The sequence below is a fragment of the Sciurus carolinensis genome, chromosome 11 (assembly GCF_902686445.1).
Source record: "Sciurus carolinensis chromosome 11, mSciCar1.2, whole genome shotgun sequence".
NCBI classification, from domain to species: Eukaryota; Metazoa; Chordata; class Mammalia; order Rodentia; family Sciuridae; genus Sciurus; species Sciurus carolinensis.
This window is the reverse complement of record NC_062223.1, coordinates 64,430,902-64,455,162: the sequence shown is the minus strand read 5'-3', so window position 1 is coordinate 64,455,162 and position 24,261 is coordinate 64,430,902. Positions and strand designations below refer to the sequence as shown.

General features: G+C 44.2%; 2 protein-coding genes and 1 long non-coding RNA gene across 3 annotated transcripts in view; 2 read left to right on the top strand and 1 right to left on the bottom strand.

Annotated features, from left to right (window-relative positions):
- Nucleotides 1–10,011, top strand: part of Mical2 (microtubule associated monooxygenase, calponin and LIM domain containing 2) — a 208,942-nt gene extending 198,931 nt beyond the window's left edge. Inside the window, exons 34-36 of the mRNA XM_047516541.1 lie at nt 2,885–2,984; nt 5,340–5,413; nt 8,119–10,011. Coding sequence (XP_047372497.1) covers nt 2,885–2,984; nt 5,340–5,413; nt 8,119–8,303 — 359 coding nt within the window. The 3' untranslated portion in view covers nt 8,304–10,011. The remainder of the gene's footprint in view (nt 1–2,884; nt 2,985–5,339; nt 5,414–8,118) is intronic.
- LOC124958487 (uncharacterized) lies at nt 1,813–23,585 on the bottom strand. Its single transcript, XR_007103900.1, has 3 exons — nt 23,429–23,585; nt 7,906–8,112; nt 1,813–1,907 (listed from the first exon to the last, which is right to left on the bottom strand). It is a non-coding gene; the product is annotated as an uncharacterized LOC124958487 (long non-coding RNA).
- Nucleotides 22,728–24,261, top strand: part of Parva (parvin alpha) — a 150,460-nt gene continuing 148,926 nt past the window's right edge. Inside the window, exon 1 of the mRNA XM_047516544.1 lies at nt 22,728–23,036. Coding sequence (XP_047372500.1) covers nt 22,901–23,036 — 136 coding nt within the window. The 5' untranslated portion in view covers nt 22,728–22,900. The remainder of the gene's footprint in view (nt 23,037–24,261) is intronic.

Below are 24,261 nucleotides of genomic sequence, written 5' to 3'. Positions count from 1 at the left end.
TGAATTGTGACACCTGTCTTCAAATAACTGAAGGTGTCTCATGTAAAATATATAGTTATGTTTCTCTATGTCCCTACAAGTGGAAAATCTTATATCAGTGACTAGGAGCCAACCCACTGAAGGCCAATAGAAGGAGGTTTTTGGTACTTACCAAAATAGTCATGCAGTGAGCTCCCAGACAGCATGGAACTCCCTCATTATGTGGAGAAATATGGTAGACACTGGAGTGATCACCTGCCAGGAAGTAGGTAGAAGGAATTCCTATATCACCTCCATGGCTGGACTACCTGACCCTGAGGGTTCTTCTACCATATACATTTTATGATTTAATAATTTCTGTTACCATTTATAGAGCTTAAAGTACATGCCAGGACTGCATCAAGGGCATTGTGTGCATAATCCCACTGCATCTTTGCAACAGATTAGGAATCTGAGACTCAGAGAGGCTATAATAATTACTCAAGCCCACACAGTGGTAGGTAGGAGAATAAAAGTTTGATCCCAAGTCTGAGTCTAAAAGTATATACTCTTGGCCTCAAGGTTATATATAATTTCTGGTTTATGCATTTCATTCTTTCATTCATACTGCCTTTGAACACCCTGTTCTCCACCTTCTTTTTTCCCTGGCAAATTCTTACTCATGCATTTAGACTGAGCCTATTGGTTGTCTTCTCTCTGAAGCCTTCTCTCATTTCTTCTATACAAGATATCACTTCCCCCTGTGTTTCCATAGCAAGGAGCAGGTATCATCTACTTAGGTATGTAGTGTTGGTTTTCTCCATGGAAGGAAAGCTCTCAGTTTTCTGAGGAGCTGGAGCCAATGTTTATCCATTCATGTCTCCAAGCACCACATATAATGCCTAGGAGATCTTGGCCCTCAGTATGTTTATAAGTTTGTTCATTCATTCAAGATACCTAAGAAAGAATAACATCACATTTCTCTCCCTCCTCTCCCTTTCTCCCCTTTAATCCTTCCTGGATAAAGCTCCACATAGCATTCCTTTACTCACCATCTTCGGTGTTCCTTGGTGTACTACAGTCTACCATACACCCCAGGCCTCATCGTTCACTCCTCCTGTCCTCTTACCTTCCCCAGTCTGCATCTTCACCATCTTCTTTCTCCTCTCCTTGTCTTTCCTCATGCTGTTTCCTCTGCTTGAAAATGTCCTCCTCCATCCTCATTATTTCCTCCCCAAAGTAATGCCAGCTCAGACCCCAGCTCATGCCCTGACCATGATGGACCTACCTCTATATGTCCAGAGTGCTTTTATTGCTTTGTTGTGACCATTTTCTAATATTCTACCTTATTCTAGTTCTTAGAGCCCATCTGATCCAAAAGATTGTCTAATAAGAGTTTTTTTGGCAGGCATTATGCCTTAGTACCTCCAAACTTCTTGTGACATGTAGCATATCACTGAATCCCCATCATCAAGGCAGAACCTGATACATAGAAGGTATCTGACAAACAGGTATGAATGGATGGATGGATGGATGGATGGATGGATGGATGGATGGGTGGATGGACCAGAAATCAAATTCTGCATTCTAGTTCCAGTTTGTTCATAAGATAAATGATTTGTGTATTGTATCTACATCTTTTTGGGCCCCCATTTCTTTATCAGTAAGAAAGTGGTCAAAAAGACAGGGAGAAAAGGGAACCATGTTTTATGAATTACTTGCTGTAGGCAGGGCAAAGTGCCAGGGGCATATGACTTCAGGGACATACATAGCAGTGAAAAGCCCTGGCTTAGGTTAAAAGTCACTGGCGTACCAGTCCTTTGCCACCTGCTGACTATAAACTTGGGCAACTTGCCTCAGTCTTCTGAACCTCTATTTCTTCAGCTATCCAAGTGGTGATGCTGAGTCTCCACGGCTGAGTTTATCATGAGGGTTGAATGAGGTGTTGCCTGTAAAGCACAGAGTCCATCAACTGTCATTGATCACTGCAAATAAATGAAAGCTCATTATTATTATATTACACCCGCATCTTATTATTCCACTTTAGCCAAAGGAGTAGCAGAGGCTCCAAGATGTTGAACAACATGGCCAAGGCCACACAAATCCTCTGTCTGCATTGTTTTTCCCTCAGCCTACAGGACCCTCCAATATAAATCCTAGAATAGCCATGAGTTTTGCCATGCAGCATGTGTTCTCATTTCAGGGAACAATATTAAAATGCCACTTCTCAACACTGACCAGCTTCTAACATTGCAGTATCTCAACATTTAGTGTCTAACACTGAGAATCTAAGAAGCAATGCTGACCTAATTATCCTTTTGTTGAATGAGGGTCATAGGTCATAGTCTAAGCTGTAAGAATGTATGAATATAACTTTATCCACATGAGACTCAAAATCAATACCATTTTTTTTTATCACTTAGCTTATCTTTGGGCAAAATATCAAAATGCCAGTCACCACTCCAACTATCAATTGTGATATGAGTTTCCCTGCTGACGAAAGGAGCCACGCGCCACCTAGGCACTCAGAAGGCAGTTGATTTGGGGGAAGAAAAAGAGAGGAGACAGCAACCAGCACTAGGGGTCTTTGGTGGAGGTGTGATGTACATACACACATCAGTTTTAGGGAGGACAGGCGAGTAGGCAGGAGAAGCAGCCTTTGTGGTAGGACTTTATCAAGGGCATATGACCCTGGAAGCTAGAGCAATCATGCCCTAGATGTCCGAGGGACCCTCCCCCCAGAGCCTGCACAAGTAGGTTTTATTTGTTATGCCCATGACCTCGAAGCATCAACAGGGTGCCAGGGAGCTGCTGCCTGCAGAGCCCTTCTCGCTACAAACATGGCCCGCTAAAGTGGCTCCAAAGCAGTTTGCTCATGGGGAGAGAAACGCCAATCTAACCCATTTGCCATTGATTTCTTAAGCAGATTCAGGGACACAGGATGAAGCACAGCTTTTGCAGGAATGGTTTAAGCTGGTTCTGGAGAAGAATAAATTAATGCGATATGAGTCGGAGCTGCTCATCATGTAAGTAAGGCAACATTGATAACAGCGAGTCCTAAAAGCAGAGGGCTGGGGGGTGGCTCCCCCTCCTCTGTGGAAGTCCCGGGATTTTTTCTCTTTGTGCATAAAGAGTAGTGATTGAGGCAAATTGATATTTTATGTCTTGCATATCATGCTGGCATTAGCGCGAAGAATCTTCAGTTTTCTGTTCTCTCCATGGAGTCCTATAGCTGAAATAGGTTTCTTCCTCCGTAAGGAGCTGGAGGCTATTCGCTCCATCCCTGTCCCCCAAGCCCATGTACTAGGGGCAGTCATGCCTGGCCTCTGAGTGTGAATTGTGGAAAAGGCTCAGTGAACTCAGTGAGCCACTTCCTGTGGCTTTAACACAGTGAAGGGCTGGACTCTGTCAGGCTGGCCTCTCTGAAGGAGGGCTTGTAGCCTGGTTAGGAGGTCAGAAAGCAGAGAGATGTCTCACCACACTCTGCTGCAAAAGTTGGTCACTCTACCGGCACCATTCTGGAGGGAAAGAAAGTAACACTTAATACAAACCAACCAAGCACCACGAGTGGTGTGGGAGCTTTCCTCTATGCTGTCTGGGTTCATTTTCACCCCTACCCTGAGAGGTCCCTGGGGGTCTTTTGAGGGAACCTAATAAATACTACCTCTTTTCCCTGCCTGAGTTCTGAACCAGGTGGGAAATAAGACAACTGAGTCAATAGATGGAACATTAAAACATCACCTTCTGACAACAGCTAGTGTGACCAAGTAGGAGAGTCCAGATGCATTTGTAACTGTGTTGGTTTCTCAAGGCCACAGTAGTACGTGCTCACAAAGCAGAGGACTGACAGCAAAAGAAACTTATTCTCTCACAGCTCTGGAAACCAGAAGTCCAAACAGAGGTTTCGATGGGCCCATGTTCCCTCCAAAGCCTCTAGGAGAGACCCTTCCTTGCCTTTCCCACCTCCTGTGGCTCCAGGCTTTCTTGGCTTGTGGCCGTATCCCTACACTGTTTCCATCTTCACGAGGCCTTCTTGGTGTATCTGGGTCTTCTCTTCTGCCTTATATAAGAAGAATTGTCCTTAGGTTTGGGACTCACTGGGATAATCCAGAGGGTACTCATTTCAAGATCCTTAATTACATCTGCAAAGATCCTGTATCAAATAAGGGCACATTCACACTTCCAGGGGATAGGACACAGATACATCTTGGGCCGGGGTGGAGGTTGATCACCATTCAACCCCATACACTAACCAAACCCCAGAATTATACAGATCTTTCTACCTGATCACAAAGGGTAGCGGACTTATTTACTCCTTAGGGGAAAGGTTTTTATCCCTGACCCCGGGGGTCCCAACCAGGGACGATATCTGGAGACATTTTTAGTTGTCATTCCTGGGGGTAGCTACTGATGCTCTGTGAATAGGGGACAAGGATGCTAAACATCCCACAATGCACAGGACAGCCCCTTCCCCACAAATGAAGAATTATCTGTCCCATAATGTCAATAGTGTCAACATTGAGAAATCTCACCCAAGACCTACAGTGAGGCTCAGAGAAACAAGAACACATATTTGCCGAACAGGCTGGGCCTGGGACAGAAAAGAAGTACACTGAGGACCCTCAACTCTTCTTTCTCTATAGTCTCTCTTTTAGAGATCACATGACTTCAACTAGGGTCTCTTAGCCTGGGTCCTTGTTTGTCCTGAGAGCTCTAGAGCAGCATTTGGGAGCCTTTCTGGTACGTGGGAACCTTCACAACCACTCGGCTATCAGTAGGTGTCCCCAGGCACTGAAAAGTTGAGCTCCCAGCTGGCCTTTACCAAGGACACACTCTGCTTCTGGGCTCAGTTATTCGTGCAGTAGAAAGACTGAGTTCCCAGCTCTCCAGCATGGCCATTCCAAAGCCTCATTGACTCTTCTTTAGCTGCCTAGGTTTGATCTCCTCTTCCTGGACTGAATAGCTCACTGCTTACTTCTTTTGGTTTTCTTATTGACAATAGTCAGAGACCTGAAAGTTCTTAGAGGTGATTCTTGAAATCTAAAGGAGACAAAAGTTCTAAATAGTCATTGTTTCTTCCACATACCATTCTAAGCACTTCTTTGCTGTTCTCCCTGCGTCCTGTTCTTCCTTACAGGGTGTCCGATGGCCTTCCAGGAGCATCCTGAGAGTCCATCACAACTTTCAGCTGCTCCCCACGTCAGGTCCAGCATATCCCCAGACCCTTGTGGACACCTCAGGTGATCCCAGCAGCAGTCAGAATTCCAATTTAGAGACATTCAAAGACCCCGTTTTAATAAGGTTGATCAATGAGTAGCTATTATCAGTGAGCATTTTTGCCAGTGTTTCTACCATCTGAACATTTTTTCATTCCTACCCAGGGCCCAAGAACTGGAATTAGAAGATCACCAAAGCAGACTGGAGCAAAAACTAAGGGAGAAAATGCTCAAGGAGGGTGAGTGTAGTGATACGTTTTGGGCACTTATTAAAGACATCTTTGTCCCCTGAGGGACGTCAAGTGCATCAAGAGCACACTGCAAACCCCAGAGTAGAGTGCTCTCCCTGCCCTGCACCACCATGCAACCTCAGAGGCAGAGGTGAATGCAAAGCCAGCCCACCTTGTGCCCACCCCCACCCCCACAGAGCAAGTCCCCATTGGACTTCATCCTGCTGGGCTGAGAAGGCAGCACTTTTCCCCATGCCAAATGCCAGTAGAAACAAAATCATTCATGCACCTCTGTTCACGTATACATTCACCCACTAAGCAAATGTACCGAGAACCTAGTGTGGACCTGGCATGGTGAGAGCAACCCCTGCCCTCTAGGAGTTATGAGCTCACTGGGGAGACCAACGTCCAGACCAGTCATTACAGCTCAGGACAGTGCAGCAGGAGCCAGAGCAGGTGCTTTGGGAGCACAAAGGAAGGCAGGTCTTGTTCTGCCAGGCACTAGAGACAGTAAAGGAAACATTCCCTCAGCATGGGCCAGGCTGGGGCGTGGCACATGAGGAAACCATTCTACAAGTTGAGGTAAACTCAATTGGCATGATACATTGCAAAAAAAAAAAAAAAGTATATACCTTTTATTTGTCAGAAGGGGCTCAAATATGTCCAAGACAAGCCTCAGCTGAGAGGAATTATTTTATTTTTCTATGCTGTTTCTTAAATAAGGAACATCAACACATGAAATACTAAGTTAACATGCCAGAGCGTGCAGTCTGATTTATACATCTGCTAAAAAAATTTTTAATTTTTCTATTTCAAAATAGTAAAACAAATACCACCAAAGGCTCCATTAGCCACCTTTGATGCATTTTTCCTTATCTTACTAAGAAACGGAGGTCATAATCCCTGCGACTCAGGAGAGGAGGCAAGAGGATGACAAATTTGAGCCAGCCTCAGCAACTTAGTGAGATTTTTAAAAATTTTAAAAAGTGAAGGTCAGGTATTTTCTCATTCCTCTCATATAAAATCCACTATGGATTTTGTCCATAGCTAAGCGCATCTTCCATGCAAGCTTCCTCCTACTACTTAGCAAAGAGTGAAATGATAGTTTCCCTCTCTGATAAACTAGGTCTGATGCAATCATTTGAACGATCCTGGTAGGAAATGCTCGGTCTCTCTGGGATGAAATGCTAAGTCTTAAGATGGCTTCCTCTTCCTCCTGGGTTTCTCCCCAGGGTGAGTGCTGCCATAAGAGGAGAGGCAGCTTTATGCCCTGGTGGCATAAGCATCTGTGTGGGGTGCTCTAAGTCCCCACAGAGCTGCTTCCTGTCATCGGGTGCCACTCTCTTGCTGGCACTTGCAGCTAAGCTGTATGGCTGTATCACCCACGGCCTGGTCATTCTCTGGGTGTGCTCTGGAGCTCAGTGACATTCCCTGGCTCACTGGGCCTCATCTGGGTACATCCTCCATCTGGCGTGGTCCGGCAGTCTACCATCATCTCTAGTGTCAAGTCACTTTTCTCTCTCCTGGGAGAGTCTGTGGCAGGCCCACTGGCCAGCTACCTTTGGCCACTTTAAGGTACGCAGTTGCTTCTCTGCTCTGCCGCTCTGCTTACACCGTACATAGGAGAGATCTGGGAGCCATACCCTTCCTCTGCCCTGTGTTTATCCATATCCTAAGGTGGACCGAGGGGCAAGGCAAGAGTCCTTCCACCCCAGTGTTCCAGTAAATGACATTCCCTGCCCACTGTGGGCCCAGAATGAAGAGCTGGAGACACAGAGCTCTCACCTTCTGCCTCTCCTGTCTCTTCTCCCTCCCATAGAACATGAGGCACAAGGGAATGGCGCTTCTCTACTTCCCTCTCATCACATCCGCCTGCTCCCTGACCCAGCGTGAAGCCCCACGAGAGACAGTGACACCTTCTCCCCCTGTCCTCAGTGCATAAGTGGGAGGGGCTGGAGGAATTTAGAAAGGTTTCTCCCATGGCAATAATCCAGTTGGCAGGTCTTAAATCTGGCTTTAAAATCCTCTATTGAGTCTCAGAAAGTCATTACCACCTGCTTTTTAATTTGGTCTCTTCTCTAACAATCCTATGTCCCCTGGGGATTGGAGGCTTCAGGCAATTAGGGACAAGGTTGCCACTCCAAAAGGCTGTAGGAGAAAGCAGAGTCCATCTGGAAACCTGGTCCTAGGACATCAGGACAGTTCAACCTTACTTGGCTTCTGTGTGGTCTCTGCTCAAAAGGCTGCAATTTGTCGTTAAGTGCAAACGACAAAAGGATTCTCATCTCTGAAAGAAACAGCAGACACTGACACACACTATTCATTAGGAGACTTCTCTCAAGGATTTCTTTGCTGTGGCTCAGATATGTTTATGGAAAACAGACCTTTCATTGTTTTGTTGGTTTCTTTTTTAGGCAGGAGAGGAAGTTTGGGGACTTGGTGGGCAAGGCATACTAACTGCTTTTTTTCACAAATGTTATTCCCCTGGGCCACATACATACCCTCAAGATGAAATCCGAGCTGGCTACTGCACAAAGCACCCTCCTTTCTAATCAGTGACTTTAAGGGCAGTTTTTCGGTGTTAAATTAGTCTCCTTGTTTTCTCCATTGAAATTAAAGGGCAGAACAAGCGTATAACAATCGAGAGTGTCATGCCAAGAGCTCTCCAGAGTCCAATCTTCCTGAGGCCTGATGGTTTTCTTTTTTTTCTGTAGAGAGCCAGAAAGATGAGAATGATCGAAATGAGGAACAAAAAATACTCACCGAGATGATGCAAGTGATTGAGCAAAGGGACAAACTCGTGGACTCCTTAGAGGAACAGCGCCTCAAAGAGAAGGCGGAAGACCAGCACTTTGAAAGCTTCATCTCCTCCAGGGGCTGTCAGCTGAGCAGGACGTGAGGCACCATCTCTCTCTCTGAAGCCAGCCCAGCCCACCACACTTTCCCATTCTGGAATCAAAGTTATACCCTAGTGCATTTTTTTTCTTCTAATTAAAATTCTCTCATATGAACTACAGCTTCCCAAGGTTTTCCCAGAGACTACAATGGAAAAACCAAAACCAAAACCAGACTTTTGAAACTGGTAGTCAATGTCAGCCAGGCTCTCGGATTGGAGATGTTCTTGGCAAATGACCAGTATCATTTTCCTTAGAAAGTGACACAAAGACCTGACTTTACAGGTGCTTTTACCATTTTTCTCCCAATTCATTGAGTTACATGTTTTAAGATTTTTAAGAAGCTGCCTTTCATTAATACATCCATATTTGCCCTTTTTGCATGGATGACCAGTTTCCAAATGTCAGAAAGAAGCAGCAGCAGTTTAAAGATTAGGTTAATATTTAAATTGTGTTTCCAGAGAAGAAGAAGAAACCTTGAGATTACTGATTACAAAAAGCAAATAACTCATATAGCAGGTGTTAATTCAATCCAGGGCGAATTTAATTTACCAGGTGTATTTATAAGCCTTAATATAATATACATAAGCAATGAGAGTTTAATAGAACATTTGAGCTTTAATTTTATTTTTTTTTAAAGAAGGAAATAAAACTTTAACTTGATGCCAGCAACATTGTTAGTTCTCACCAAATCCTGTTGGCTTAGAAAAGCTTTTCGTTTCCCCAGTCCTCTGCTTGTGGCCTCTGGGACATAATGATAAGCGCTTTTAGGAAATGGGTGGTTTTTGAAGTGCTTTTTAAATAAGTGTTGGTGATGGCAAAGAGGGAAACCCATTTGTTGATAAAACATTGGTGAGATTGGCGCTGCTACTAAAAACACACTAGTAGTGGTAGCAGGACAGGCGTGCTTCTTAGTGGGGCTGTCTCGGGTCCAGACAGTGGAGTGTTTCTGATTTTCTCAGGGATTGCCCAGGAGCTTGACAGACACTTCTAGGTAGAGCGAGGGCAGACACTTAATTTATCCAATCCCAAATTGGGTCATGGATTTTTTTTTTGTATGATATTTTCTATATACAAAAAAAGCTGGTAGATGGTTTATGCACTGCCATGCTGGGATTCCTGGGACATTTTGACAGTACGTATGGGAACCAAGAAGTGGGAGGTTTAAAATGGTGATGTGTCATGAAATAATTGATTCTTTTCCCTCGGTGAAACTGTTTGAAGATTTAGATGGTTATTGACAAGACAGAGACTGAAGAAACCTTTGTATTTCTAGCCACTTGCTTCTGTGAATGTTTAGATGTGTCATTAGACCAAAGGTGCTTTACAATGGTTGGTTCTGACTCAAGACCAGATTCTTCTCACCATAAGCTGACCCATGAACCACTTCTGTCTGAGATGCTGTCTGTGCGCACCAGTCTGGTCAGTTGACAAACCAGAAATGAAATGTGTACAGACTTCCTAAGTCAGCCAACATTTTGGATGGTATTTAAATGCAACCTTTCCATGGTATACCAAATTCCAAAGGTTGTATTTCTTTTTTCTTGTGTTTTCTTCTTTTCCTTTTTCTTTTCTTTTTCAAGAATCTCATCTTCTAGTGTCTTGAATTATATTATTAGGGAATATGTGGGGGCATCTTTCTATCAATCATTCATACTTCTGGCTATTTATTGTATTTATTTGTATATTTAGTAAACACATAATATGATTGCCTCCTAAGTCTGGTTTTCTTATGTTATAATTTGGAGAAGACCTCTGAGTACTAAGCTATTAGTATATAAGCTACTGAATATACAAATAACCCAGATATTTGGGGCAATGAGTTGTATAGTATTAAAGGTATAAGAAGATCATCGAAATAATATTTTCAGCCACCAGGCATTTAAGAATATGGATACATAGGAATGTTTACTCATTTTAAGAAAAATGTATACTTTCTCTTTTCATCCTAGAATATGCAGCAATACTTAAGCATCAACTTTCCCACCAGTTCAATAAAAATGTACAATTTGACGCTTGCATGCATTTAACAGAGAACACCAAAATGTGTAGTGTCTGGGTTATTATGCAAAAGAATTAATTATTTTAATTTGCTATAGTTCCATCCAAAAGCAAGATTCTCCCAAGAGTGCTAGGAAAGGTGGTTCTTGGCCTGATCATGAAAGCAGCAAGTTGTTCACTTTTTTCCACAGACTGTGTTCTGTGCTTTACAGCTTAACCTTATCTGGCCTAGTTTAAGACCCAAACCTCATAGCAAACAGTTTTCTACTTAGGCTGGCTTTCTCCATGCCAATTACATTTCCAAAAGGACACAACTATCTTGGCTGTTGAACTACTTAAAGTAATTCCATTCCTTATCCACAATGGAGAATGTTCTAAGACCCTCAAAATGTCAAATGTTGTACATTGTGAAGGCAGTTTCTTTTATGCCACATGAGCAGGGTTATTTTGAAAATGCACAGAACTCACTGTCCTGTAAAAGAGCAGCACTAGTGGAGATGTCAAGGCTGAACAGTTTAGGACTCTGAATGGGACATCAAGCCCCAGCCTCAGGTTATATTTCACAGTCAATCTCCCACAGCTTCTAAATTAAGCCAAAGACTCTAGTTATAAGCTTAGAATTTTATGTAAGTTGGATCAAGAGGACAGTTCTTAGGTATGCTCTCCCAAAACATTCGTTCATTTATTTTTAAGTTTTAAAAATTCTTTGTGGTGCTGGGACTCAAACCCAAGGCCACACACATGCTAGCCAAGTGCTCTATGACTGAGTTAAACCTCACACCACCAAACCATTCATTTATTGACCTACTTATTTAACATTCTCTGAATGAATGCCCACGGGGTTCTGCAGCCCTATGCGAAATGCAGAGATACAAAAAGAATATTAATCCCCCTCTCTACTTCCAAATAAATACAAAGATCAGGAAATAACTACCACCGCCCAAATACAAACAAATATTTTTTTATAAGCACCAATCTAGTCTACACACGTTTATTTCGAGCACAAAGGTTTATATCCCCCACTATCCTAGTGCTTCTTTGGCAATAAAAATAAGTTCGTGTTTCTAAAACTGTGAAAAATAATATCAGGTTGTACTGTTTCATTTAAACCTTGACTTTGGCAGTGTTAGGCTGCTTGGAATCAATCAATGCCGAGATGCAGCACGTTAATTGCAACTGAGAAAGGAAGTGGCAGGTGTTTCCAACTCTGATGAGCTACAATGAAATTGATGTTTTCTGCATTCTGGAGGCAAATGACAATTCAGCAATGTCTTTCTCTTCCCAGGAAGCAGATTTACAGGCTTTTCCTTCCAAACTGAAAATGGCAGCATGCCCCACCCAGGTGGTTGTTCAGAGAACAACCTTCACAGGGCAGAGATGGCAGGGGGCAGCTGGGACCGCCACATGAACAGAGAGAGTGGCAGTCACTGGATGTGGGGAGCTCAAATGTAGGGGTTGATTGTCATCAGTAGGTTCATGTACAGGGGAAAGTGTACAATTTCACCTACTGTTTATCTTCTTACCTCACTGCTGAGTAGCTTGTAAAAGATTAATTCACCCCAACAATTGGGAACTATTCATGTGGATGGAAAAGTGTTATATGTTCGCTGCTCTAAATACTGAAATGAACCAAAAATAAATGGTTTTGTGTCTCATGAATCAAAACAAGTTCATATAGGCTTGGTCTGACCCCTCTGTGGGCAGCATCCATTTCATCTCTTTTTTCTCAGTGAAAGAACCGGGACAAAGCTTTGATCCCATGTGGGAGTCAATGAATTAACGTTGGACATTCAATTACACTGGGGCACCTGGAAGGATTTAAGCTGAGTCCCTTTCTACTGGACTCAAATGGGAGGAGGAGCAAAGTGACTGGCCTCAGGTACATTCTCTCAACAAAGAAAGCTATTCTGCGGGCTGGGACCTGTCCTTGCCAGCCTCCCTGTCCCTCTCCTTACCTGGTGGAGCCTGGTTTTGAATTCCACTCACTCATCAGGAACACTCCCTTCTGCACAGAGCTGGCCTCGACCTTCAGCTCACACTCTTTCAGGACCAAGTTTGTTTGGTTTTCTTCTGTTCTTTCTTAATCCAGCACAGTTATAGAAGACAAGCAGGTAATGCACTGAAATCACTACATCAGTCACTCAAAGGCTCATTCTACTTAAGTTCCCCTCCTCTGGTTGGAAGCTTTTGATCAAATATTTGATGGGATTCACTTTTCCATTGAATATCGATGGAAAATGTACACAGTTGTTTCTGTTTTGCAAACACTGACCTCCCATCTCCTTTGATGGAACTTTATAAGTTTTTCTTGGGGCTCATCTGCCCTCTTTCTGCTCAGGAGCTGCAGAGGCTCAGATTGCTACAGCTGAAGCTGCAGCTGGCCACCCCTGAGCCTTCTGGACATACTGAGTAATTTCATGCTCACACCTTTTCCAGCTCATTTCTAGAAATAAAGAAAAGTAGGCACGAATGAGGCCCTGGTTCAGTTCCAGAAGCTGGAGGAAAGAAAAGAAGAAAGAGAGAGAAGAAAGGAAAGGAAGGAAGGAAGGAAGAAGAAAAAAGGGAGGAAGGGAGGGAGGGAGGAAAGAGAGAAAAAGGAAGGAATGAAGGAAGGAAGGAGGAAGGAAGGAAGGAAAGAAGGAAGGAAGAAGGAAAGAAGGAGGAAGGAAGGTAGAAGGAAAGAAGGGATGGAGGGAGGAAAGAGAGAAAAAGGAAGGAAGGAAGGAAGGAAAGAAAAAGAAAGGGAAAGGAAAGAAAATAAAGAAAAACCAGTGGCATAACAGGCGTGATGCACACGCCTGTAATCCCAGCAACTTGGGAGGCTGAGGCAGGAAGATCGCGAGTTCAAAGCCAGTCTCAGCAACTTAGTGAGGCCCTAAGTAACTCAGCAAGACCCTGTTTCTACCAAATAAAATATACGTATGGCTTAGTGGTTAAGCACTAGTGCCAAACAAACAGAACAAAACAAAAGCAGTGGCATCACAGCTCCTCCAGGAAGCCCCTGGATCTCGATCATAGTAATGGCTGCAGAGAATTCAGTTCTGACCTGCGGGGTGCTGTAATAAATTCCACAAGTGCATGTATCCCACGTAATCTTGAAAGCAAAATCTTTAAGATAGGCATTATCCCCATTTTTTACACAAAGATGGTCAGGCACTTGTAAAGATAGTCAGAGTCTCCCAGGTCTACTAGACCCGGCTGTCAGCCTCTGGAGCCTGGGTCCTTGATCACCAGGCTGCACAGCTTGGCTGTGTCTCCTCCTAGACTCGTGCCTTGTGCTTACCTGCTCCTTCCCTTCCTGTCTTTGATGGGTTCCCGTCATCCCCCCCCCACCCCAGCACCATACTCCAGGGAGATGCCTCTCGGGTGATCAAACACTCTGGTCAGAGTCATGAACTTTGGGGATACTTCAGCCTAAAATTAAGACACAGGTACTACATCATCAAATCTCCAGTCCCAAGGCCAAGAACACAGGGCCAAGGACATGTGAGAGGAAAGGCAGGAAGGGAGTGTTTGAGGCATCTGCTGAGAGCAAGGTGAGGTGGCTTTTGCCAGCCCTTAGGAGACTATGCAGAGGAGGAAGAGGAGCCCAGAGGGTGAGGGTGGGGGAAATAGCCCTCCAGGTCTGGTGTGCCGCTAGAGCAAACAGCCTGATACTGGGCAGTCGCTCTAAAACCACCAGTGGATTAAGACTTCAGTTCCCTTCCCATCCCCAGAATGCAGGATGAGTCCATGATAATTTGGGACAGTATATGGAAACAAAATAAATGTGTAGTTTAAAAATGAATCAGCAGCTCCAGGAAAAAAACCAACAAGTATGCTCCTTCTAAACAGTCACCCTGGCTAGTCACGTTAATTACTCCAGGCTCTCAGTCCAGCAGGGACGCTGCTCCCCGGGTGGCACTGGACCACTCAGTGGAGCTTCGGTGTCTTCGCTGTGAAGGGCGCTGGTCCTGCCCTCCTCCCACAGTCCTGCCCTCCCTCGAGGGTTCCTCACAAGAGGCAGCCTGCTGTGTGTAGACTCCAATCTTAAAATGGGAAAGGCTAGAATATAAATTTATAATTGGAATAGTCAGGGTGAGTTGTGAGCAATTCAGATCCCAACAGCAGAAACAGAAAATGGCACTAGCATCTCAGTGGATCAGGTCAGAATGGGCAGTTTCCATGGGAGGCGATGTAAATGGTAAGCCAGGCCGGGAGGTACCATTCCTCCAGTACTGTCCCCTCTATGATGTCACCTGATGCACCACTCTGTATGTGAATCTCTCAAGGGACGGTCTCTCTGAACTGGCCTCCGCTGACCAGATACCCAGCCTCTTGCATGCCCATTGACCAAGAGTGTTTTTCAAGTCTTCAAGTCTTGGTTCCAGCTCATTGCTAGAGGTGCTTCTAACTTTCTTCTCTTAAAGAAACCATCTGAGAGGTCTGAATAGCTTTAATATCTCTCCCTGCAAAGATGAGAATATAGAATCTTGCAGGTCACGTAAGTCTGGAGGTGGGGTGCAGGTGGATATGGCAAGCCATTAAGAAGACCTGGCTCCCAGCTCACACTGACCTGGGGAGGCTCAGGGTAGAGGACAGATAAGACTTCAGGTGTAATCTCAGTAGCCAGTGACAGGAACCACACACCAATAGAATCACTGGGGCCCAGGTGTTCTTCCTTGCCTGGCTGGGTCTGAAGTGTGTCACAAATGCTTTCTTCTGTCCCTAAAATCTTAGCCCCTACTGTTGCTCCCTGATGTGTTCTCCGTTCCTCTGTTAGATGACTCAGGTAGGAGCTACTGATCTGACCTCTATGGCTGGTACTCAGCTATCATGCTAATGGGAAGAAATCCTTCTACTAACAACTACAGTTCATTAGGAGACTCTTGAAGGGTAGATAAGTAGGTCATCTGTTTCGAAGTATTTGGGATGCATCCCTCCATGGCTGGATCAGAGGCTGTCTGACATCATCCTGTGTGACCGTCGAAAACATCCCACCTTCTGTCCACCATGTTGCCAACTAAAGTCAAGGTCTTCTGACTTCCTCCTGGCCCATGCCCTCCCTGCCCACCAAGAGAAGCCCTTGCTCCTCTACCCCACCCTCACCATCCAGGTCGCCTTCGCCCAGACAAGTAGGACTCCCAGAGGGCATGCTCGCTGACTGGCCTTCAAAGGCCACTGCTAATATCCCAGAATCCCCAGGGGGAATGTTCCACCACAAGGTTGTCACTTAAGACCCCTCCGCTCCAGGGCCTTTCATCTCTCACACACTGCTTTCATCCTGAAAGCACACCTCGCTTTCAGTGATCAAAGAAGTCCCCGAGAGGCTGTGGCACGCTTCTCTCTCCTGTTCCTGCTTTGATGTGGTCAAACAACCTCTGATTATTGATTGGGATCCAGAGCTTTTGTAAAATCCTCATAATTGGAGGGATCCCATTTTGTCCCTTAGATGGCGTGTTGGTTTCCTATGGCTGCTGTAACAAAGGACACAAACTAGGTGGCTTCAAACAGCAGAAATTAATTTTCTCACAGTTCTGGAGGCTAGAAGTCCAAAACCCAGGTGTCTGTCATATTTTCTCAAGACTCTAGGGAAGGATCCTACCTTGCTCCTTCCAAGCATTTCCTTGACTTGTGGTCACATAACTCCAATGGCCATGTCCTTCCTTCCGGTATAGCTTCCTATTGTCTTCCCTCTGCATGTCTGTGTCCAAATTTTCCTCTCATAAGGACACCAGTGTTACTGGGTTCAGTGCTCACCATACTTCAGTATGACTTGACTTGCTATTATATCCAGCGATTACATCTTCAATGACGTGGTTTCTGAATAAGTTTGTACTTTGAGGTACAGGAGTTAGGACCTAACTTATTGTTTTTTGTTTGTTTGTTTTGTGGTGCTGGGGATTGAACTCAGGGCCTTATGCTTGCCAGGCAAGCACTCTACCAGCTGAGCTATCCCCAGCCCAACTCACTGTTTTTTAGGGGACACAGTTTGACTCATAGCAGAAGGTATTCATATTCAGAAAAGATATTTTTCCTAAAGTGACCGCCTCTTTCGGTTTGAGTTTTACCTTAGTTTGTTTTGAGAGGATTGTTTTACCTCTACCCCTAACTTTTAACTATATGACAACAACAAAATCACAATAAAATAAAAACAGAATGCAAAAGAAAAGCCGACACATATATGACAAATAGCAACTACAGACACATTATGAAATCTGCCTAAATGGAGCACCTAGATGCCAATTTTCTCTCCATTATCTTGCACTAAGAGTTAGTCTTTTACTATTCCTTTAATGGTTACCCTAGAGATTGCAGCAAGCTTCTTGGTTTATCAAAGTCCAATTGCAATTGTTCTTTCACTTCTTCATAGACAAAGCCTCTACTTTAAAACAATTAATTTCATTACTCACTTATTTGAATGCTTGTTTTTGTGTATTTTAATTTTATTTATATATTTAAAAACCTTATAAGATTTTATTTCTGTTATTTCATAAAGTTACTATGCTGTTAGATTTCCCCACGTATTACCCTTTCATTTGTCCTTTATTCTTCCCAATGTCACCAAGCTTCCACCTAGGATGATTTTCATTCTGCCATATGCTTTAGTGTTTCTTTTTGTTTGGGTCAGCTAATAACAAATGTTATCAGTATATTTTTAAAAACTGAAAATGTCCTACTTTTCCCTTCATCTACTAGAGTGTACTCTTTTTAAGAGTCCCAAACCAAAGTGAGAGGGCTCTTCCTGGGAGCCCCTTGGCGTGGCAGTGTCTGAACTTTTGCCTACTTGGTGAGGGTGGCAGCTGCCCTGCTTGCCCTCTCTGCTGCCTCCCCTTAAACTGGTAGACGACTCTGGGGGAAATTGTCCCCATATGATAGATTCACCTCTCTGGGGTTTCCCCTTGGCCCTGTAAATCTCACTGCTTTCTAATGCTCCCAAGTTGATTTATTTTACATGTTGTCCAGTTTTTCCAGTCATTCTCAATGGGCTGGTGGGTCTGTGTGACAGTCTGGTAATACCAGAAGTCAAATACCCATTTCCCATCTATCTTTTTAGGACTATCTTTGGAAGCTGCCCCACAACTTTTGCTTACATCCCATTGGTCAGAAGGTGGTCACGTGAAGTGAGTAAACCTAGCTGGAAAACATAGTCTTTATTCTAATACAGTCTGAGACTATCATCTCAATGAAAAATCGTGGATTCTATGGATAGCTGGAAGGACAGACCCTAAGGGACCTGTATTAGGATTTCAATTATTGGCTATGATGTAAACCCTTGCAAGTTATTTAAACTTTCCAAGTTTCCAATTATTTGTCCATATAAATGGAAGTGATGATAACATCATTTATGAGACTCAAATGAGATACTTGTAACCAATATCTATTGAGCTGAGACTTATGTGCCAGGCATTGAGCTAAGTAACTTATTTATACTAAATCTCTTGGTCCACCCGACAACTGTATGAGGTAAGTATTCATTTTCTGATTAGAAAACTGAGCTGCAGAGAGGATAAGGAACTTACACACGTGGATACAGATGTTCAGCTGAAGAATGGTGATTTGAACCCACACCCAGCACTACCACGTGCTCCTGCCTTGTGAACCACAAAGCCTGACTGTTGGAATTATTGAGGGAAGATGACAAGGTCAGAACAGGAACAGAACAGGAACATTGCTTGGTGGTTGAAGGCAGCAAAATCTCCTAAAGTAAGGGCTGGTGACAGGACTGACCTAGGTTAGGACCTATGGACTTTTGAGTGACATAGAACACCCAGGGAGTTAGAAAAGGAGACCACAGAGTTAAAAGGGATCCTATGGGGCTTCATTTTAAAATATTAATATTTTTGTGATAAATTAGTAAATTTTTATTAAAGTACAATATGCATACAGGAAGTTGCTCAAATTATCAAATGTGAAGTCCATTAATTTTTAAAATGAATAAATCTCTGCAACCAGTAGTCAGATCAAGAAACAGAATATTAGCTCCAATAGCTTCCCTCATGCCCCACACTCCATCACTATCCCAACTTCTAATGTAGATTTGTTTTGCCCATTTTAGAATTTATAAATAAAATGATAGTCTGTGCTCTTTGGTGTCTGGTTTTGTTTTTGTTTTTTTTTCTTTCACTCAATGTTATATTGTAAGATACATTCTATTGCTGCAAATTATTCATTCTCATTACTGTGACTATTACCATAATTCAACTTGAATGGTGTTACAATGAACTTACTAAAATACGTATCTGGGTTCACAAATAGACTAATTTTTATGTCTATAACCTAGAATTGAAATTGTTGTGCACAAGGAAGTTGTGATGTTCAACATTACATTGTGTGTGTGTATGTGCTAGGAATCCAGCCCACGGCAGGGCACATTCTAGGCAATTGCTCTACTGCTAAGCTACATCCCTAGGCCTCCCTAGACCCCCAATGTTCAGCTTTAGCAGTTACTGTCTTGACTTCTTACTGATGATGGAAAGGAAAGTATAGAAAGGGAAGCAGTATATTCCAGATCACCTAGTTATGGAACTAGGATTGGAACCTGGGATTATTCTCTCCCAGAGCAATTTGTCTAAGCCTAGGTTCCAAGAGTAACTGGTCTTGAGATTCAGAAGAACTTCACAGCATCAAACATTTAATGCATAAACTGTCTTTGTAAATTTATCTAACCCTTGGGTAGGATGAAACCAGTGATCAAGCACAAGAGCCCAGCTAATTGGTGGAAGCCATAATTGGAAACATCTATTTAGAAGAGAGAAAACCAGTGCAGGTTCTCCTCTACATGTTATGGAAGAACAACGTGTGGTATGTATCTCTAAATAAGATTTGGTGCCAGGCCCTGTGCAAGGCACTTTTCCATATACTCTTTCACTTAATCTTCTGCACCAAATCCACATCAAGTCATATCCATAAAGATTCTAAAAGAGTTATGTCAAGGGGCTAGGATTGTAGCTCAGTGGTGGAGCACTTGCCTTGCAAGTACGAGGCACTGGGTTCAATCCTCAGCACCACATAATAAATAAATAAATAAAGAAAGAAAGAAAGAAAGAAAGAAAGAAAGAAAGAAAGAAAGAAAGGTATCGTGTCCATCTACAACTAAAAAAGAAATTAAAAAGAAAAAGAATTATGCCAAAGAGAGTATAAGAACTCTAAGCAAACAGGAGTAACTTAGAACACTGCACATCAAAGGATGTGTGGTAAAGAACCAATCTGGCAAAGACAAATATTTTTGTAAAAGAATTACTGGAAAAATAACATGAAAAGACATTCAGAATGTAAGCTTCCAGTTTTTATTCTTAGATTAAACAGATATAGAATTGTATTGTTAAATTGCTATCAAAGTTTCTAAAACTACAATTTCTGCATTTATATCTTTTCAAGACCAATAATAGGCTCTGGATCAACACTGGCTTATGGACTGCACTTCAAGTAACACAGATGTACAATTCCCCATGCATTTCCCATCAGGCTTTCAAGAGATTAATAATTATCTTAGAGGCAGAAATGTTTAGAAGGCAAGATACATGCATAGTACTGAGACCTGGGGAACCACTCATATTCATACAGTTTACTGCCTACATTATGGATCTTTATTCTAAAAACCCCTTGCCCAGAAAGACAAAATTTGCAAAAAACTTAATTGTTCTTTTCACGAACTTCCCCCTAGTCCTCATTGAAATCAACATAAAATCCTTAGACTTTTCAATAGATACCATTAAAACGACTGTTTACTCTCTAAGACTCTTTGAAAGCTTCACCTTGTGTCCACTGATCCTAAACAATCTTATCATGATCCCTGGCCAAACCCACTGCAAGGCCAGTTTTAAAACCTGGTGCATATCCCAATTTGTCTTCCTCTGGAGTTACCACGAAGGCTGCCAAGGAGGAGCTCCCCTTATCACTGTGCACAGGAAGGTTAGCTTTGCCTTTTCCACAGTTTGTTTTGCTGGTATTTTCTGGGAGCCAGGTTTCAACGATCAAGACTGTTCTTCCTTTCAGTTTTGTTCTGTGGTTTTCAAAGTTTAGTGAAAATCATAACAATTAGCAAGGAAAGTTGTGTAAGCAAGAGCTCTGGTGGGCAACTTAAAGGATCTCCATGGGTAATCTTGATCATACCATATTTAGGACCTAAGCTCTGCGTGCAGATCTCAGCAATTTGTGAAAGAGAAGTTTAGTACCATAAGATTCCCTAAGTGCCCAAACATCAGTGCGTGAATCAGCTACGCTGAAATCGCCCTATGTAATCTATTTTTAAAAATACATATCCTTTGATTTCTCCACAGATTTAATAAATCAGAATTTCTGGAGATTAACTTTTTAATGTTTGTAGTAAACTCCCAGAGGATTGTGATGGCCAGTCAGGTTGGAGAGCCACTGTTCTGTTCCAATTACTTCATTTCATAGAGGAAGAAATGGAGTCTCAGCAAAGGGAATGAGCTTTTCACCAAGATGAAAAAGCCAAAAGCTAAGAAGGAAGCTCCTGACCCTCTCAAAGATGAAGCAAAAGCAAAAGCTTTGAAGGCCAAGAAGGCAGAGTTGAAGGGCGTCCACAGTCATAAAAAGAAGATCTGCATGTCACCTACCTTCTGTTGGTCCAAGACATTGTGACCCTGGAGGCAGCCCAAATATCCTTGGAAGAGTACCCCCAGGAGAAACAAGTGTGACCACCATGCTATCATCAAGTTCCCCCTGATCACCGAGTCAGCCATGAAGAAGACAGAAGACAACAACACACTTGTGTTCATTGTGGATGTCAAGGCCAACAAACACCAGATCAAACAAGATGTAAAGAAGCTCTATGACATTGACGTCATAAAAGGGATATGTTTGACTAGCTCCTAATTATGATGCTTTGGACATTGCCGACACAATTGGGATCATCTAAACAGAGTCCAGCTGTCTAATTCTAAATATACCCTTTATTTTTCAACATTAAAAAAAAAGCTATTGTACTGCATGTCTTGTAATTAAGAAGTGCTTCTAGGGCTGGAGGTCAGATTTTGAAGACATCCTTATGTGTCTGATAACCTGGACAAAAACGATTAATGATGTAATCAAAATTCAATTTCATTGCCGCTTCCCACCATCTCTAAGATTGCGGGGAAGGGATGTAGGCATTTTCCCAGGTCAGCAGACATCCCGACTCTTCCACTTTCTGCTAGGTAAGAGGCACCAATTAAATGTAATTTTCAAAAAAGGTAAAATTATGACTCTCAAGCAAAAATAAAATGAACCTATACTCTGCTGAGGCTCTACTGACCATCTTGTTGTTAGATATTGGTTCTACTCAGGAATTACTGCTTGTCACTTTGCTGATTAGGCCAGGTTAAATGGGTTTGCTATTAGAAGGTTTTACTAAACCTCTTGGGAAGGAAGTACAGCTGGTTCTGGGGGGACTGAAACCTGGGACTGGAGAGAGATTTAGGTTCAGGCAGTCACTAGGACCCCATGGCCTCCTGAGCACCCTGCTTTGCTCCCTTCTTCTGTGTGTTCACTCATTTCCATGTGTGTGACTAAAAACCAATCCCGACTCTAGACTGCATGATCATCTACCATGCTCAACTTCTGACAATAGTTATCCAGCTTAGAGTCTTGATTCAGTTTATGTAACCTCAAGCCAGGCCCCTCTGGGTCAGAAGGTCACCCAGGTATAATCAACAGTAGCTTAAGGGATGGGGAGGAAACAGCTGCTAAGTGCCACCTGAGTAAGTGTATGTGAGAGGCAAAAACAAGAACCCAAGCTAGAACTTAAGGTGGACAAATGCAATAGTGTGCCTTTGAATCATTTCCAATAGGAGTCCTTGAAACATCATGTTTTGTGTGACTACTACTACCCTGTTATTCCAAATGAGCGTGGGAGTCCCCCTGTTTGGTAGGATACCTGACCCGAAGGACATGGTGTCTGAGAAGCCCATGGTTGTTTTCCCCTGCCGGTTCCCAGCAACATTGGGATTCTCCTTTGTACAAGCCATTGAGCTGCTAGAAACATGGATGTCTTGCAAGAATAAGCCTGGGCCTTACCCTCATGTACTTCAAAGTTATTGGATGGAAGAAGAGGAGGGTGATGGCCATGGATAAATGCAGGGAAAATGGTGGTGCCCAGTTTGATGCGGCCTGAACACATTTTGGTTCGCTTTCTTTCATGAGGACAAGACATGGGCTAATTTTATAAGCAATTCAGGAGAAGAACAAGCTCCTCCAAGCAGCTGGGAGAGAGTAACAGAGCAGGTTCGGTTCAGATCCTGATTTGTGCTAGGGTATGCGCCGGGTGCAGTCTTCCAGGTTCCGGCGCTCCCAGCCAGGAGGGTTATACATACACCCAAACTGATTAGGCCGCGTGTCCTGCTCGCGGGGCAGATTCGGGGCATCCTCCCTGCTCCGGCCAGCCCAGGGGCGCAGGCCGGGCCGGGGCTCGGGCCCCAGCGCACAGCTCCTTCCAGGGCGGAGGGCGGCGCGAGGGAGGGAGCGAGGGAAGGGAAAGGCGAGCGTGAGCTGCCTCAAATGCTTGGAATAATTCCGCTTCCGTTTGGAAAGCCGCAGCCTCAGTCCCGCCGCCGCCCGCCGCGTCCGCCCAGCTCCAGCTCGGCGTCCCGCTCGGCCCGCGGCTGCCCGCTCCGCCGCCATGGCTACCTCCCCTCAGAAGTCGCCCTCTGTCCCCAAGTCCCCCACTCCTAAGTCGCCCCCGTCCCGCAAGAAAGATGACTCCTTCTTGGGGAAACTCGGAGGGACCTTGGCCCGGAGGAAGAAAGCCAAGGAAGGTAAGTGCGGTGGAGCCCGACGGCCTGCAGGGGCCGGGGGCCTGGGGCCCAGGGCGCCGGGGCTGCGCGGGAGCGCGCGGCGGGTGCCCGGCGCGGTTGGGCGCGCGGCGGGTGCGTGCGCGCGCTGCCTGGAGTCGGAGGAGCTTGAAGCGCCCCGCACTGCGGCCCCGCGCGGGTGGGCCACCGAGGCCGCCCTTCCCGCTGCCGCCCGGATGCTGCTCTCCTGGGCCCCGGACCAGGCCGACGCCTCCGCTGGGCCGAGGGCGGGCGCCGCGTGGCTCCGGGAGGCGGCGGGACCTGGAGCCCGGGCCGGGACCCAGCCCAGCCCGTAGGCAGCGTCCTCCAGTGGGCCCGTGTCCCCGCCCTCCCAGCGCCCGAGGGCTGGCATTTACCAAGTTTCTACGGAAACTTTCCGGGCGCCGTCACTCTCTCTCCCTTTGCCTTCATTGGTCTTTAAAATCGGGTCGTTTGGACTTACTGAAGTCCTCTTGAAGCAGCGTTGGCCTCTTTGAATCTTTTGTGCATCCCTAAGGCTCCCAATGGAGTTGATCAATATCAAATGTTTGTTGAATGAATGAGTGAAGAACTGGCTGTCCTAGCGGTACCGCGGGCTAGTAAATGATCAACTCTGAACGCTCACCCAACAATACCCGGGTTAGATACAAACTTGGCATCTTGAACCATGACCCTGCTGTGAACTCAGACATTCAGGGCTTTTACAAAGCACATTTCTTTTTTCCCACTATAGTGAAATTAAGGCCATCTTGTTTTTTTCTAGGACGTACAATAATTTTGTCCTGTGGGTAGGATTTGCATCCTAGATTTTGATTTGAAAAATGAGACCGCGTTTCTCAAGAGCCACACTAGTGATTGACAAATGGGTGGGTAGAAGTTGCCGGGTTAAAATGTTTTGAATAGATTGCTCAGTGGACTGGAAATGACCCTTTGGAAAGCTGTGATACTGAGATGTAAAATGAGTTATGTTCTTAAGTTTTCTTAAAGCATGAACAACAATTTCGGTGTTGGGAATTAGAAAGCTGGACACAAAAACTATCCCTCCGTTCCCTAGATGAAAGTAAGAAGCAGCAAAACACATCCCCAAATTTTTCCTCAATTTTATCATATTCTCCCTTATCTACAGGTGGTATGTTCCAGTGGATGTCTGAAATCTCTGATAGTACAAAGCCCTATATCAGCTTTTTTCCTATATATACATGCCTTGATA